General features: G+C 35.0%; 1 protein-coding gene across 1 annotated transcript; it reads right to left on the reverse strand.

Annotated features, from left to right (window-relative positions):
• Positions 1–598: 598 nt before the first annotated feature.
• On the reverse strand, positions 599–3698 carry LOC103503302 (protein MAIN-LIKE 2-like). Its single transcript, XM_008467439.3, has 5 exons — positions 3319–3698; positions 2875–3094; positions 2106–2738; positions 1791–1955; positions 599–1707 (listed from the first exon to the last, which is right to left on the reverse strand). Exons 2-5 carry the CDS (start codon positions 2962–2964, stop codon positions 1135–1137), a joined length of 1461 nt encoding a protein of 486 aa, XP_008465661.1. The 5' UTR covers positions 2965–3094; positions 3319–3698; the 3' UTR covers positions 599–1134.
• Between the last annotated feature and the right edge of the window lie 13245 nt (positions 3699–16943).

A 16943-nucleotide genomic window follows, 5' to 3' on the forward strand; every position in this document is an offset into this window, starting at 1 on the left:
CATTTAAAACTTATTCTAACAGATTTCAGATTTAAATCAATTTAATTTATCTTTTGTTGTGTCCACTAGTATTTCAATAAATGTGATTATACCTGTAAAAGGTATGCAACCCAAGTTGCAATATATATATACATACATAGGTGTGTGAATATTTAATCATTTAATATTTGAACTATAGTTCAGACAATCAAAGTTCAAGTAGATTTTTTTGTCTGTTTCATTTTCATTTATCATAACACAAATGTTTTCAAAATTCAACTTCTAAGGGATTTTAATAACTCATTTCAAATACCTTCTAAATACATTTTCAAATATAATAAAATAAATTAAAATATTTACGAGCTAAATTTTGATCAATGATAAAAACTAATGAAACATATTAGTAATGTTTATTACCGATAGAATCTGAAATTTTACAATATATTGTAAATATTTTTTTAGGACTCCTCTTGTTTTAAATCGTCTTTATAAAAAGAATTTTTTGAAAAAATACTGCTTTTAAAGACGTTCGCTTAACAGGGCATAAGCCAATGACGTTCATATTTGAATTCTTAGGATATGCTCAAAGCTAAAAACGAGTTCTAAAAAGCTACCCATGTAAGAGGAGATTCAAACTTAAGTCATATGGGTCCACGACACAAGTCTTAACCCATTTATATTCAAGTTGGATATTTCTTAGCAACAAAAAGAAGTTGTGGTTTCTAGTGATCATCAACTAACCATTTATTGGAAAAGGTCACCCAATGAATAACTTCCAATACCTCGGTGTGTACCTTGGAATATTCACTCTTCCAAAGGAAAAACAAGGAAGAGTGCCGGATCAATTGTATTGCAGAGGAGACTTTCCAAAACTTTGCATCAAACATCTACTGAAGTCTACTGATTCCCAATTGCCCGAAAACTCTTGTAGGTATATCCCAATTGCCCCACCTCCATTGTTTGTCCGGAGAGCAAAGGAAAATTAAGATTTTATCAACATCTGAACCATCCCAAGAACTGCCTCATACATCCTCAAGTGTCAAAATGTTTCCACCACTGGCATTTTGTGGGTCTTTGCTGAATAACAAAATTCGAAAGTGCAACAGAACCCTGACTTTTAGAGGGGAATGAAGACTAACCATCATCACTATTTGATTAACCTTCTCTCTTACGTTTCCCGGTACGTTTTGCACTATCCCTATCCCCTTCGCTGGGTGAATCAGCGTATTTTTCTGTCCAACATTTCTGTACCATAGTTCTCACGTTACTGAATAACTTGCGATCCTCACGATCCATCCCATTCGTGGAGATCGAATTCACTATCTTTACAACTTCATGCATAGCCTTAATTGTTTGTCTAAATCTTGACTCCCATGATTCGGCTCGTCCAACAAATTTGCGAGTGATCTTTTCATACCATTGCAGATACTCACTTTCATCTGCACTATCAACACCATTATTGATAAACTCATATCTATCTGCCCATTCTTTGAGTTCTGGTGGCAGTTCCTCCTTGCTATCCATTGAAGAAATTTTCCGCTTCCAATCCTCAATGTCCTTCGGAATGGGTTGAGGCAGGCCAAACTGTCTCAAACATCGGTCTGGAAGATGTTTCTCAGCCTTATCAAAACAAATTAACATTGTTCTTGACGTGCGCAAGACCAAACTGTTCTTGATATCTTCTGGTACAACAGAAAAGTCCATATCCTTGTAGGGAAGCCATTGTACCTATATATCGAATAAACAAAAAGGTCATACAATCTTCTATTATACAGAAGGGGGAAATATTACAAGTATTACAGGCAACTTACATCCGAGGGCTGAAGAGAATCCAAGGCCTTACGGTATGTGGGCAAATTTATTCCCATTCGAGAACCACTTCTATTTTCCGTCCATTTAAGTAGAAACGGAAAACAATTCTCTGGGTCCTTTTTTAATTTGGGTCTGCCAATATTCAAGTGGTAATAACTCCAACACTGTTATGTAGGTGAGGAAAAAAAATCCAGATAGGGTGTCAGCATTTTAATAACATGACATTTCCGAGATGCAAGACAATGATAGTCGCATTGACCCTAAGCTACCAACATTCGCGAACACTAAAAGAAAAGAGCAACAAGCTTACATGCCTGCAGAAGTGTCAAAGAACCGCTAATAGTGCGCTGAGATTTAAGAGAAGCATTGCCTAGTGCTCTATACAAGAAAGCCAAAGCAGCAGCACCCCAAGCATACTTCCCAGCTTCATCAAAATCCTTGAATAGTGAAAGGTACATGACACTAACTTTGTTCCCACTTGTTGAGGCAAATATAGTACTGCCTAACAAGTATAAGAGATATGCACGAGTAGAATATTCTATTTGTTCGATCCCTGCATCTTCTGGGCATTCAGAGAAAACCTCCTTCAACCAAGTTAATTTCACAGCACCCTTGAAATCTGTTGGAGCTTTCCCGAGTAAATTTTCACAAACTGACTTGGGGTCAACATCCACATCTGTAACAGGTTTTCCATCAATTGACAATCCGAGTAGAAGAGCAACATCTTCAAGTGTTATTGTCATTTCTCCAACTGAAAAATGAAAGGTATTCGTTTCCTTTCTCCATCTCTCCACTAATGCTGAGATAAGCGCACAGTCAAGGGTTACTGCTGGCATCAATCTCAAATACCCGAATCCAGCCCTTTCAACTAGCTCAATCTGTTTTCCTGTAAGTTTCCATCTCTCAAGTATGGAAGTATGCTCTAGACACCTAAGCACACCTCTTTCCTGCAATTTTTTAAATACATAACAGTAAAAATATATCTCAACCTACACACACTCTCACAAACACACATATATACTGGGTTATAAAATGGATACAATATCATTGATCAAAGCTCCAAAAAATCTACAAGTCCATTACCTTTCCATCCCAAATGTCTGATGAAATGTGATTATCTTGCTCTTTGAGAATTAAAGGATCATCTGGCCCAGGAGTTGCACTGGATTCCATTTTCTTGGTTAAAGAATGTAAAACAACTCAAAGAAACAGGCCAGACACCGAATTTAAGCTTCAGCCATAAAAGAAAACCTCACACAGTCATCGGCCAACGCAAAACAGGATCATTTTACGGATTGAGTGCCTGAATTTCAAAGAAAAATGTCCTTAAGACTAAAATTTCAAATTATTCAACCAGCTTGAGGATTGACATTCAGGGTTATGTTCGAAACAAGAGAAAGTTCATGACAACCATTGGATCTAGTCAGTTGATATATACAGATAAGTAAAATTAAAAAACTAATTCAATTTCAAAACAAAAGACTGCAGAATTTGCTAGCGTGGTCGAACATTGAAATAAACAAATACCTAGATATTGGAATTAGGAAATAGGGCATGGCATTCAGTTGCTACAGATGGAACGCAATTCGAGGAGGGGGCTGCAGTGCTAAGGAGTGGAGGAGTTGGGTCCATCAGCGGTTTCAATTCTTTATGGTGACCGACGAATAATTTACTCAAGACTAAAAGAATCGAAAAGTACGCGCCGGCGAGCGGAGGTGCGACGGACGGCAAACGGTGGATGACTGGGGTGCAGTTCGACGGACGACCACGCTCAACACGACGGACAATGAACTGAAAGGAGAACGGCGTGGTCGGCGGCAATTGGCGGAGAACGGCGTTTTGGGTTGAACGAACGGCCGCGAACAAGTTGGGGTTGGGACTGAACAGAGCATGAAATGGAGGGAAATGTCAAAACCCTAAAAACTATATATATTAAACCCGGTTGAGTTTAGTCGAATTTTTACGAAAAGTAAAACAACCGGTCGGTCTACACATTTTGATCCCCAATTATAAAATATAAAAATTAAAATCCTATTTTAGTTGTCAAGTTTACATTTTGGTCTCTAAACTTTTAAAAGTATTTTTATTTTAGCTTCCAAAATTTTAAAAATATTTACTTGGATCCATGTCGTTAGAATTATGTTAATTCGCTAAGATGTGGCTTTTATATTTGAATGGTTTGGATTTATATTCATCATATCTTTAAAATTGATAAATAATAAAAAAAATCTTACTAATTTATTATATAAATATTTTATGCGAATATAGGAACATTATCATCACATTTATCAAATAAACTTAAAAACTAATTTGTTCTTTTTTCATCCAAAACACAAATCTCTTGATTGTGTTAACATCCATAACAAGGTAAAATAATATATATATTGGTTGATGACATGTATTGTTAACAAAGAGTGGTCAAGAGTATAGAGTTGGCTAAATATGCAACTACGAGGTTGGTTGATGACATTCAAAGTGGGCAACCAAAGGGAAACCAAAGTAAGGTTGGGCGGCCAAGAAGGTTGTGTTGGGACTGGAGTATTAGGTGGTCATATTATGAAGGTTGTGTTGGGACTAAGTATTTCTTAGGCGACCTAAGTTTGTGAGTTAGGGGTCCAAAGTGAGGACTATGGCACAAGGCTAAGTATCTTCAAAGATATTAAAGCTAGGAAGATATGCTTACTAGGCAGCCAAGTAGGAAGGAGGAAGGGTCATGCAACATGGGGGTTAGGCGACTTAAATGAGACTATGCGACCAATGGTATAAGACAAGGACAAGGCGACCAAAGTATGTTGGCAAGCTAGACATTGAATTGAACCTCTTAAGTCGATTTAATGAGGGACACATAGCCAATTAAGGTTAACCATCAGCTTAATTAAGTAGGTGGTGGCAAAAAAAAAATTCCAAAGAAGCCTATAAATAGGCTAATTCAGCATAAGAGTTCTATATATTCTCTGATGTAAACATCATGTTTATTGTGTCAAATGAAAGATAATTGAGTGTAGTTTATATGTGTGGGCTGCTGAGAAGAGGTGGGTTGAAGTAGTTACTAAAAACTTGAAGAAATCACGCATTGTCCATCCTTTGGTTCAATCTTAGCGGTACTTGAAGTTCTAAACATAACTGGAGTTCTATATGGAATTTTAAGCTGGAATTATGAGGTAAACTAGTTAAGAGGATAAGAAACAAGTTTGTTGAATTTAATGAATGAATTTTAAGCTATTCAAGTCAAAAATGAAATTTGGAATCTTTGAATAAGCAGATAGCTTCAAGCCATGAACAAGTAGACTAGTACATAAAGAGGCATCAAGGATTGGGTAAGGAATGCCCAACTATTAAACCTCTCTTTTTTTTAGCTGAGGTAAGAGACTAAGTTTGAAGAACCTTCAATGGTACTTCTAGTAAGAGAAAAATAGAAGAAAATAAAGATGTTGGAAGGTAGAGTTATGAGTTTTAAGAGTTATGAAAAGAAATACAAAGAGAAAAGAAGTAGGGAAGTAATGACCGGAAGCAAGACTTATAACCTAAGAGTAAACCCTAAATCTTAACTTCTAAAGTTAAGCTAAACGGCGATACTTAAGTTAAGTAAAATGTTGTGGTTGTTGCTGTTATGTTGTGCTTTGTACTAGGTAAAAGAAGTAAGAAAGTATGTGTGAAGAGTTAGTCATCTTAGTGAAGGGATGAAAACCCTTTACAGCGGAAGAATTACAGAGACCCAATTTTAATTGGAACCTTAAAAAAATACCAATACATTGGCAAAATTACAAAAATAATTTCTATAGTTAAACATGCTTTGAAGAAAATATAGAGAAGAAGAACTTACTCTCGTTGACGACTCTGAATCTACCAAACACCAACTTGGAGTACTACCACTTAGAAACCTTCCTATTCTCTGATTGATATGATTTGTGGGAACCAAATTGGATTGAAAGAATTTTCTTTACAGAGAAATTTTTTTTAGAGAGAATGGGAAAGTCTCATTGTTTGCAGAACTCACAAAAATTCTCTCTTCTTCAGACGGAAGGAGTGGGAAGTTGAGAGAATAAATGGGAACGTGGGAAAACCACCCACATTCCTTATTAATTTAATAAATAAATATTAAATTAATATATATTAAAATAAATAAATAATTAAATTAATTAATTAATTAAATCATATTTAATTAATATTTCATTTAAATCATATTTAAATGAATATCTCTCGCATAATCTATAATTTTAATTTAATTAAATCAAATTTAATTAAATCAAATTAAACTAAACTATTAATTAATTCTCCAATTAATTAATTTCTAAATTAAATATCTTATATTTAATTTAATCCAAAATTTGAATCATATTCAAATATAAATTTCTCTCATAACCTATAGTTTTAATATGTATCACATACACATTAAATTTTAACCTATAGTTTTAATATGAATCTAATTCGCGTTAAACTAATATTTGAACTCATTCAAATATTTCGTTCTCTCGTAATTTAAGTTTGAATCATATCCAAAATTAAATTTATATAATAAAGTCTAATTAAAATATAAACTTTATATTATAATGTATTAGTTCCTAAAGTAAATTTGAACATTTCAAATTACAACCAATATATATAAATCTCATTACTCTTTATGAGCTAGGAAGGGGACCTAATGGACCTACAAATCAGAAGCTACAACGATATGAGATTAATTAGTTAAACTCATTAACCACATTAATCAATATTCGTTAACTGTGTGTACACTCCACTAAAGACTCACAGCTGAACTCTTCTCACTGTAGATATATTTCTGTGTCCACAGATATAGACCAATACAAGTAAGTTAGTCCTTCACAAGTGTTCGTAACACCAGCGGGTCAAATTACCGTTTTACCCCTGGGTTACTTCTAGTCCTTAAATACCAGTGCTCCTCTAATGAACAACCTGTTTATGGTCCAACCACTAAACAGAAAACCCCTCTCGTGCCATAGAGAGGGTAGGACCCTTTGTTCAATTCTCGAAGACACTATTTAAGGGAACACTTATCTACTTACCCTAAAGGTGGGAAGGAGTGAATTCCATCTTGTGTGATTATGTTTCCAGCTCCACACTCGATCTTGTTCCCGAAATGATAAACATATTGAGTCGGCAATTTGGCCACTCTCACCCGTACAAATCAAAGGACAATCCCTCGCAAACAGGAGTTCATAATATACTCAGGATTAAAACTAAGTTACATAGGTCATCCTAATGAAATAGAAACCCAACTAGTTAACAGAGTTACATCTAGTGATTACTATTTCGTGGTCCAGTCTTATGCAAACTCATTGCATAGGATACCCTCACTCGCATACATAATCACATTGAATTATGTGTTTGTATCAAATACAAAGTGAGCTGTATCTATAGTGTTAACAAGATAAGGTACCCAACCTTAACCCTATACTATAGACCATTTAAGCTAATCTTGAACATTGATCCCCGTATGTCTCTACATACTGTTCAAGACTCATCAAACAACTTACGATGTTAGTTTATTGGATTTAGGTTATTAAGACAAAACTATTAATATAATCAATAACACTTATTGAAATTATAATAATAAAACACTTTATTAATAACGGTCAATTGATTATATTTACTATCACGAGTTTTAGGACATAAAACCCAACACATAGGACTTGAGGAAAGAATAACTTTGAAGTGAAAAATGCTTCACTTAGGCACCCATTTGAAGGACTAGGAATTCAAGTTCAACCACTCACCATAAACTGATAGAAGTCGAGACATGCACAATGGAAAATGGATCTAATTACACTATAATTGCATCTAAATTAATAAAAATCAACGTGCAAGAAAGGAGGATAATATAAGCTTGTAAGACATTTGATGTTTTTCTTTTCTTTGGATGAATATTAAGTGTGGAAAAATAGAAAAATTATCAAAAACTTTTTAAACATTTGAAAATGCCCACCTTAAAAAAAGAAATTACATGTAATAATTGTACGTAATTATTCACCAAAGCTTAACACATCATTAAGCACTATCTCTTAGTGAGCTAGGTGTAATTACCTTAAGCCCACTAGAGTTAGTAGGATTATCCAACAAAATGTTGGATTTTCCCACTAACTTTATTTAAAAGGCAAAATAGTCTTTGCACTTAATCAAAGTTAAAAGTCAACATTTTAACCATTCACCATTTTGTCCATCTTGAATACTTCTATCCTTTCGAGCATGAATCCACATTCATTTGTATGAAATTCAATTCATATTTGAATAGATTACCGGTTAAAGTTTGACTTTTCAAAGTCAAAAGTCAACCATTTGACTCTTTATAACTTTAACCATTTTTATCATTTTCGAGCTTTCAAATATGAATCTATATTTATATTCTTGATATGAAAATCATATTTAAATATAAAACTCTATCTTTTAGCTAACAACCAACAACTATATCATACATACTTATTGGTTTTACTCTTTTTTCTTAATTCAAATAATTTGAATTAATCCTACATACTGTTCTAAGTTTATTCCATATGAGCTAGCAAGATATCCTATGAACCTATAGATCATGGACTCCAATGATCTAAGATTAACTGGCTAAATTCTTAAATTGAGCTAATCAACATTCATTAACTCCAGATCATTCCACTAAAGTCCCGTAGTTGCATTTCCCTCACTATAGATATAATTGTGTCAATATGATAAAACCATGATTACACTACAACAAGTCAAGTGACTCTTGACGCAGCAATCCATCGACGTAGATTGGAAAGGGCATCGGGAAAGGCTTTCTCGAAGTACACAGGAACGTCAGGAGGAGTGTAGGGAGAAATGCATCGGAAGAATTATTCCTGACGTGCAAGCAACATGACGTTGCGAATACATTTCTCTCTAGACGTCTCTATGATTGACGTTGATACATCGTCGAAAAAACACTATCTTCGATGTCATACATAGGCGTCGGGAAAAGGCATTTCCCGACGCAACGTTGGAAACATTTACCCCGACGCTTTTGATCCAACGTCAGGGAAAGGTGTTAGCTTTCGATGCCTTCTTTGCGTCGAAAAATAGTTTAAATATATATAATTTTTGTTGAATTGTTCTTTATTCAAATGTATGGTATTCTTTTCGATTCTAAATCGATTTAAATTGAATCAAATTGTACAAAATAAGCAATAGATTAGTAAATAATTATATAAAACACCAAATCCCAAATAAATATATTATAATTAAACATTACACTGTCTAGGAATGTTTGAAAAAAATTACATAGATTGAAAAAATATATTATGCTCCTAATGGCCGCATACGCCATATTAAACAACTCCAGACCTACGATGACACAAAAATAAGTTTAGATATACATATCATGAATAATGCAAAGTAAAAAAACTTAATAGGGATCATGGTCCCCTTTGTGCCCGACTCATTTCTTCTATTGGTGAAGTTAGTAGCTCCAATGTCCTTAAAGGGATGAGAGCCCTTGCACACAAGAAAAATTACAAAGACCTTAACTCAATTTAATTGGGATTATAAAAATACTATTACATTGGCAAAACTATAAAGAAACTAAATTCTAAAAATTAAATTACAGAGAGGAGGAAGAAACTTACTCACGTTTGATGACTCTGAATCTACTAAAACTCTAAGTTTAGACACCACCACTCGAAAACCTTCATATTCTCTAGGTTGAGATTTGGTTTGTGGGAACCAAAATTGGAAAGGGGAATTCTAAGAGAGTGAGAATTTTCTTCTGGAGAGAGTTGCAGTATGCAACCCAAAACTATTTTGTTCTCACGTACTAGTATCTCCCTCTTCTTCCGGAAGTTGGAAAGTAAAACGAGGAACGTGGGAAAACAACTCACATTTCCTATTAATTTAACCAATTAAATTATATTAATATTAAAATAAATAACCAATTAAGTAATTTAATTAATTAATTAAATTAATAATTAATTAAATCATATTTAATTAATATTTCATTTAAATCATATTTAAATGAATATCTCTCACATAACCTATAGTTTTAATTTAATTAAGTCAAATTTAAATAAATAAAATTAAACTAAACTATTAATTAATTCTCTAATTAGTTAATTGCTAAATTAAATATCATATATTTAATTTAATCCAAATTTGAATGATATTCAAATATAAATTTCTTTCGTAACCTATAGTTTTAATGTGTATTATATACACATTAAATTTTAACTTATAGTTTTAATTCACATTAAATTAATATTTGAATTCATTTAAATATTTTATTTTCTCATAAATTAATTTTAAATCATATCCAAAATTAAATTTATACAATAAAGTTTAATTAAAATATAAATTTTATACATTACATTAATCCCCAAATTAAATTTGAACATTCCAAATTAAAACGAATACAAATAAATTTCATTACCCTTTACGAGCTAGGAAGATGACCTAATAGACATACATATTAGAAGCTACAACGATAAGAGATTAATTGGCTAAACTCATTAACCACATTAATCAATATTTTTTAACTGTGTGTACACTCCATTAAAGACTCACAGTTGAACTTTTCTCACTATAGATATATTTTTGTGTCCACGGATATAAACCAGTATCCGTAAGTTAGTCTTTTACAAGTGTTCGTAACAGCAGCAGGATCAAATTACTGTTTTACCCCTAGGTTACTTCTAGTCCTTAAATACCAATGCTCTTCTAGTGAACAACTTTTTTATGGCTCAATCGCTAAGCAAAAACTCTTCTCGTACCATAGAGAGAGTAGGGCCCTTTGTTCAAGTCCTGGAGACACCATTTAAGGGAACACTTACCTACTTACCCTAAAGTTGGGAATGAGTGAATTCCATCTTGTGTGATTATGTTTCCAGCTCTCCACTCGGTCTTATCCCAAAAATGATAAGCATATTAAGTCGACAATTTGACCACTCTCATCCGTACAAATCAAAGGACAATCCCTCGCGAACAGGAGTTAGACTAAGTTACCTAGGTCATCCTAATGAAATAGAAACCCAACTAGTTAACAAAGTTACATATAGTGATTACTATTTTGTGGTCCGGTCTTATGCAAACTCATTACATAGGATACCTTCACTCGCATGTCGCCTACATGAATGCGTTGGATCAATGTGTTTGTATCAAATACAAAGTGAGCCGTATACATAGTGTTACGAGGATAAGGTACCTAGCCTTAAACCTATACTATAGACCCTTTAAGTTGATCTTGAACATTGATCCCCATATGTCCCCACATACTGTTCAAGATTCATCAAACAGCTTAGGATTTTAGTTTATTGGATTTAGGTTATTAAGACAAAACTAATAATATAATCAATAACACTTATTGAAATTATAATAATAATAAAATACTTTATTAATAACGACCAATGAATTATATTTAGTATCTATGAGTTATAGGACATAAAACTCAACAGTCGGTGTCAAAACACCTACACTTAAATAGCCAAACACGTCTTTCCATTGGATATTGAACGCCCGACACTTCATCCAGAACACCATAAAAATTGTTGTTGCCACTTCCACTGCCACTGTTTTTTCGATTACCATGACTCCATTGTTTTGTGTAGTGCGTTGAGAATCACATTATGCCGTGTGAAATCTTACCCCACTAACAATGCATCTATTGTAACACCAAACATCAAGTGATGGTCCCATCGTAAGAGAGAAGAAATCATGAGACAAATTTTCTCTCTCACGTTTTTTTATAACCTGAAATCCATGTGACAATGATTATATACACAACTCTCAAATATGTTAGTGCCACTATAAACCTGGTTTCTGAACCATTCAGGTTGTACAAATCAGTAGCGTTGAGCTTGCCGACGTATCAACCTCAAATGTTTCCTGACGGCGATGATTATGAGTTTTTGTAACAACAATATATAAGAAATACTTAAACAGTCGAAGATTAGAAATGCTTACTTTCTATACTCCGATATTTCATCTACATTGTTGAGGATGTACCAATGAAATAGGCGTTTCTTTTCCTGTGATGGAGTTTGTATGTTTGACGTACCAAATTGTCGTACTTTCTGCTTGAAAATTTTGAACTCATCAATCACCTCGTCATTTGGAATGCTATTATCATTTCACTCATCTTTAGTGAATCGAGTCTTAATCCCAGTTAGGTACCGCAAACAAAAAGTGTTTAATTTATTCATCAGATATACTTCTACAATAGACCCCTCAGAATGTACTTTATTCCGAACAAACTATTTCGAAGTGCGTATACTTTTTTCAATGGGATACATCCAACTGTAAGAAACTGAACCAACAACCTTCGTTTTATATGGTAAGTGAACGACAAAGGAGTACCATAACGTTGAAGAAGGCAGGTGAAAATATTCTTTCCAACTTCTAAAGTATGATCATGATTTTTGCTAGCAATCTGTCTAAATCACTTACTCTTATCTTTCTTGAGCACAAGTCACAAAAAAACTACATAGTTCAGTAATAACGATGTACATATTTTTCGATAAGAATGCTCGAATACCAGTAGGTAGAAGTCGATGTAGCAAAACATGACAGTCGTGCATTTTGAGACATGATATTTTCTCGTTTCTTTCATTCACACATCGTGAAATATTAAAAATGAATCCATCGAAAAACTTAACTGATTTGAGAAACTTGCAACACTCAACTCGCTCGTTGCTAGTTAACGTGTAACTCACATATGACTTGATCAATCTATTACCGACTTCTATCATGTGTAAATCCTTTCTTATCTTCAAATCTTGTAGATCCACCAACCGAGGCATTCATGGTATCCTTGGTTTTTCCTTCGATATTCAACAATGTACTAACCAAATTGTCACAAACATTTTTCTCAATATGCATTACCTCAAGTTTGTGACGTAACAGTAGTCTCGACCAGTAAGGAAGTTTGAAAAAAATACTTCTCTTCGTCCAATTAAGAGCTCTTTTTTTTCTTCTTATCTTTTAATGAAGGATATTTACTTATAACTAGAAAATCCAATCGATCTAGTTGTTCCAATATTGCATACCCATTCATCACCATTAGAGGAGCCTTACGCTTTACCTTTCCATCGTGTAGCTTATTTCTATGCTGCACGTGGTTCTCTGGAAGATAGTGTCGATGTCCCATGAAAAATATTTTTCCTCATATCCTGAACGATGATCTATCTCTCATGCATATGGGACATGCTGAATACCTCTTCGTACTCCATTTGGATAGGTCATGATATGCCGAGAAGTCATTAATTGTCCACAATAAGGCTGCATACAACTAAAAGAATTGATCGATAAGAGAATCATACGTACACACACCAAAATTCCATCTTTCAGTTCCTCAATCAATGTTTGAAGGTAAACATCAATTTCCCTACCAGGAGATCTAGGATCGAGTATAAGCAACGACATGAAGAAATTTGACTCTTTCATGCATTTCCAAGGTAGTAAATTATAAGAAATTAACACTATAAGCCATATACTGTACGAGGTACTCATATGACCAAGCGGATTAAATCCATTTGAAGTTAACCACAAACGAATGTTCCGTGAATTTGAAGCGAAATCAGGAAATTCACAATTAAAATGCTTCCATCTCTCCGCATCAGTTGGATGTCTCTACACATCCTCCGTTTCAACACGTTTATCCTTACGCCATCTCATGTTAGTGGACCTTTCTTGCAATACAAACCACCGTTGTAATCTCGGTACTAATGGAAAGTGGTGTAATACCTTATGCAAAAAAATTTCCTTCTGTTAGGACTAAACTTATACTGAGACTCACCATAGTAGAACAATGTTACAAATTACCGAACTCCTTCTAGTACAATATATAGTCGTACTTGCGCTCGTGAATAGTTTCATATCCTAAGCCCAAGTCACGAAGTTTTCGTTTGGCTTCGTAAAATGAGCTAGGGATAGTAGTACTACACATTGGAAACGCTGCTCTTAACAATTCTAACAACATGTCGAAAGACTCATTACTCCAACTGTTGAGAACTTTTACATGCATCAACTTGGCCAAAAAGTTAAAGGAGGAAAATTCTGAACAACCGGGGTATAGCTCACTACGTGCTTCATTTAATAAGTTTTGAAATATGTTTATTGTCTCTTATTCTATATCTACCCGATATTAAACGACATTTCATTCTCCAAACCTTCCTTTGTTTCCTCTTCGTGTTCAATTGGAGCTTGTAAATCATTCAGCATACCAAACATTTCATCTTCTTCATGAAAATGACTATTAATAGTTCCTTCATAAAAAAAGTTACTACTAGTTCCTTCATCAAAGCTTTCTATACCTCTATGCAAGTTAACTGGTTCTCCATTATACACCCATTATGTGTAGGAGAGGGATATTCTAATAGTTAATAGATGTCACTCCACACCCTCTAATGAGTTCCAATTTAAGTTCATACAACTCTTGCATGGACACCTTATTCGTCCGTAATCATCAACTTGAAACTTGACAATCTCTAAAAATTTGGCCACTCACTCTCTATACTTAACGGAGAACTTATTCTTAAGTTTCATCAAACCCTTGTCCATCGTTAAAGACCTAAAACATAAATAGGTTTGATTAGTTGTATATTTCTCCTCTCAAACCCTGAACTTACTCCCCTAAATACTCTATGCCCAATCTCTTAAGAAATAAAAAATAACTAAGTTTGAACTAAAGGCTATCGTAATTGCAGGATAGCCAAAATAAATCTCAACCACAAATTACAGTAATTATAAAACAATAACAACCTTCACAAAGACAAATATTGAATCGTTACACCTCCTTCCTCAAAATCAATACTACCCCCTTTAATTTTCAATTCAACCCGCCTTTCCTTAAGTTTTCAAATCAAACCCTCCTCCCCCTCAACCCTAAAAAATAAACAACCCCTCATCAAATTTTCATAACAAAAAACACATAAAATTCAAATTGAATCCTAAAACTTATTCCAAAACTAATTCAAAAACTAAAATCACAAAACAAATTCAAACCTAAACTAATCTAATCTAATCCTAAAACTTAAACTAAAACAAAACAAAAACTAAATTACTTGCTGGAGTTAGGAGCGGAAGTGGCAAAGACGATGGATGGCGGCGGCAGCAAAGAGGGTGAATGACGATAAGCGGTAGGGAGACGAATGCGTGAATAGTCTCGATCTGTCTCTCACTCTCAAATCTTTCTTCTCTTTCATTTATGTGATTTACAGAACTCAAAGAGATCTTTTATAAGGGTACTCTCGATGCACCATGAAAATATCGAGAAAAGATGCCCATTCCCGACGCATTTGCTAATGCATCAGTACTGGTAAACAATAATCTTGACGCATTACTAATGACGTCAAGCAATATTAGCCCCTGTCTCGACGTTGTGCATGGTGTCACAATCGTAACATTTCAAACACGATTGTACGGCACTTGTTCTGCTCGATCAACAAGTCAGCCGTTCAATATTCGAAATCTACGGACAAACTCGCGATATGATGTAGCCTCCCTCTACGTTTTTGGGAAAATGTTTTTATAAAACGGGAAAGAGAAAATAAATTGTTGAAAACATGATAAAAGAAAGCATTGAAGACTATTAATTGCAAAGAAAATAGCTTAGATTGCAAATAGTGTGAGAAGGCATGGGCGGGGGTTCAAGTAGTGTGCTACCCCCTATATTACATATTGAGATTTTTGGCCTTGACAGGCTTGCATATGAAAAAGCCAAAATGTCACATTGTGGCTTGGCAACACGAAAATGAAAGAAATAAACTAAACTACTTATAAGATGTATGGACAAAGCGATTTAGGGGTATTCGGGCATACGACCATAGGTAAACAACACCTTGGACAAGTATGCCCGTGACATTCTCCCCCACCTAAATGGTTGACGTCCTTGTCAAGTGGCAAAGCTGGAGCTCTTTAGTCTTCTGCTTCCACGCTTCAAGATCTTCGACATGTTCTTTGCTTGTTACCTCCACGAGGGGATTCTTCCACTTCACTAGGAATTTATGTATCTCCTTCGTGGGCCTTCTACCTGTCCTTATTCTGTCAGCAAGGACTTCCTTGACTTCCTTATCTTCTTCCTATTCCAGGTTAACTGACAATCGTATGACGTTATTGCACTGTTGATCAAAAGCTTGGTCATCCACCCGAACTCAAGGGCGCATCGCTTTTGATCTACCCTCTCCTCCATCGACCTTGAAGCTTCTTCTAGGCACACTTGAGCGATGTCAGCCATCTGTTCCCATTCCTCTTCAACTCTGTGAACTTGAGGGTTGTCTCCTACATAAGGGCCATCAACAAGCAACAGTAATACAGAATGCCTACTACCATTAATTTCAAACTGAATTCTTCTAATCAACGAATCTATCTGAGTGTTGTTACCGAACTGGGCTACATTCAGCAACTGAGCCAAATTCCCTTGTCTACCATCAACAAAATGATGCAGATATTCTTCGAACATACAGTTGAATTGCTCAGCCTCAACTTTGAGAGGCTTGGTCGCACTGGCAACCTCAATCGTGGCTTGCTTCAGACCATCGAAGGTAGCTTGACACTCAAGGTTCCCACCCCACTGAATGTCTTCTTCTTTCAACAACTCAGTCAGCGAGCTTGCTCTTTTTAAGAATCCCTCAATGGATTGCCCGTTACTATTAGCTAATTCAAGGCATGAGCGTAACACTGCGACTGATTTTGGTATCTTCCCATTACACGTTGCGACATTCTTCCTCTTCCTCACCTTAATTTGGTGAAACTCCAATACACGATTCAGCACGTTTATCTGCCTCTGTGCAGAACAACACTTTTTCCTCCCTTGGCATTGATAAGACTAAATGACACGATGGGGAACTCGTATGCTCTAAGTCCTGTGACACAAGTTGTCTCGAGTCCCTCTGCCTCCGTTGCTCTTACTCGACAGTACCTCAGTCGAATGTCTGATTTTGGGAAATACGTCACCCTACGTAGACGATCAGACAACCTGGTGAGTGTGGGGAATGGGTATTTGCGATGAACTATGAGCTTATTTTGGATGCGGCAGTTAATACACTGTTGTAGGCTTCTATCATTCTTCTTTAGGCAAAGGACTAGGGCTTCCCATGGAGCTTCTACAGGTCTACTAAATCCTGTACCCAACAATTTCTTTGACTGTTTTCGAAGTTCAGCTAACTCCGGTGGTGTCGTGCGACAAGCATTCTTCGCAGGCG

This window comes from Cucumis melo, chromosome 9, assembly GCF_025177605.1.
Source record: "Cucumis melo cultivar AY chromosome 9, USDA_Cmelo_AY_1.0, whole genome shotgun sequence".
NCBI classification, from domain to species: domain Eukaryota; kingdom Viridiplantae; phylum Streptophyta; class Magnoliopsida; order Cucurbitales; family Cucurbitaceae; genus Cucumis; species Cucumis melo.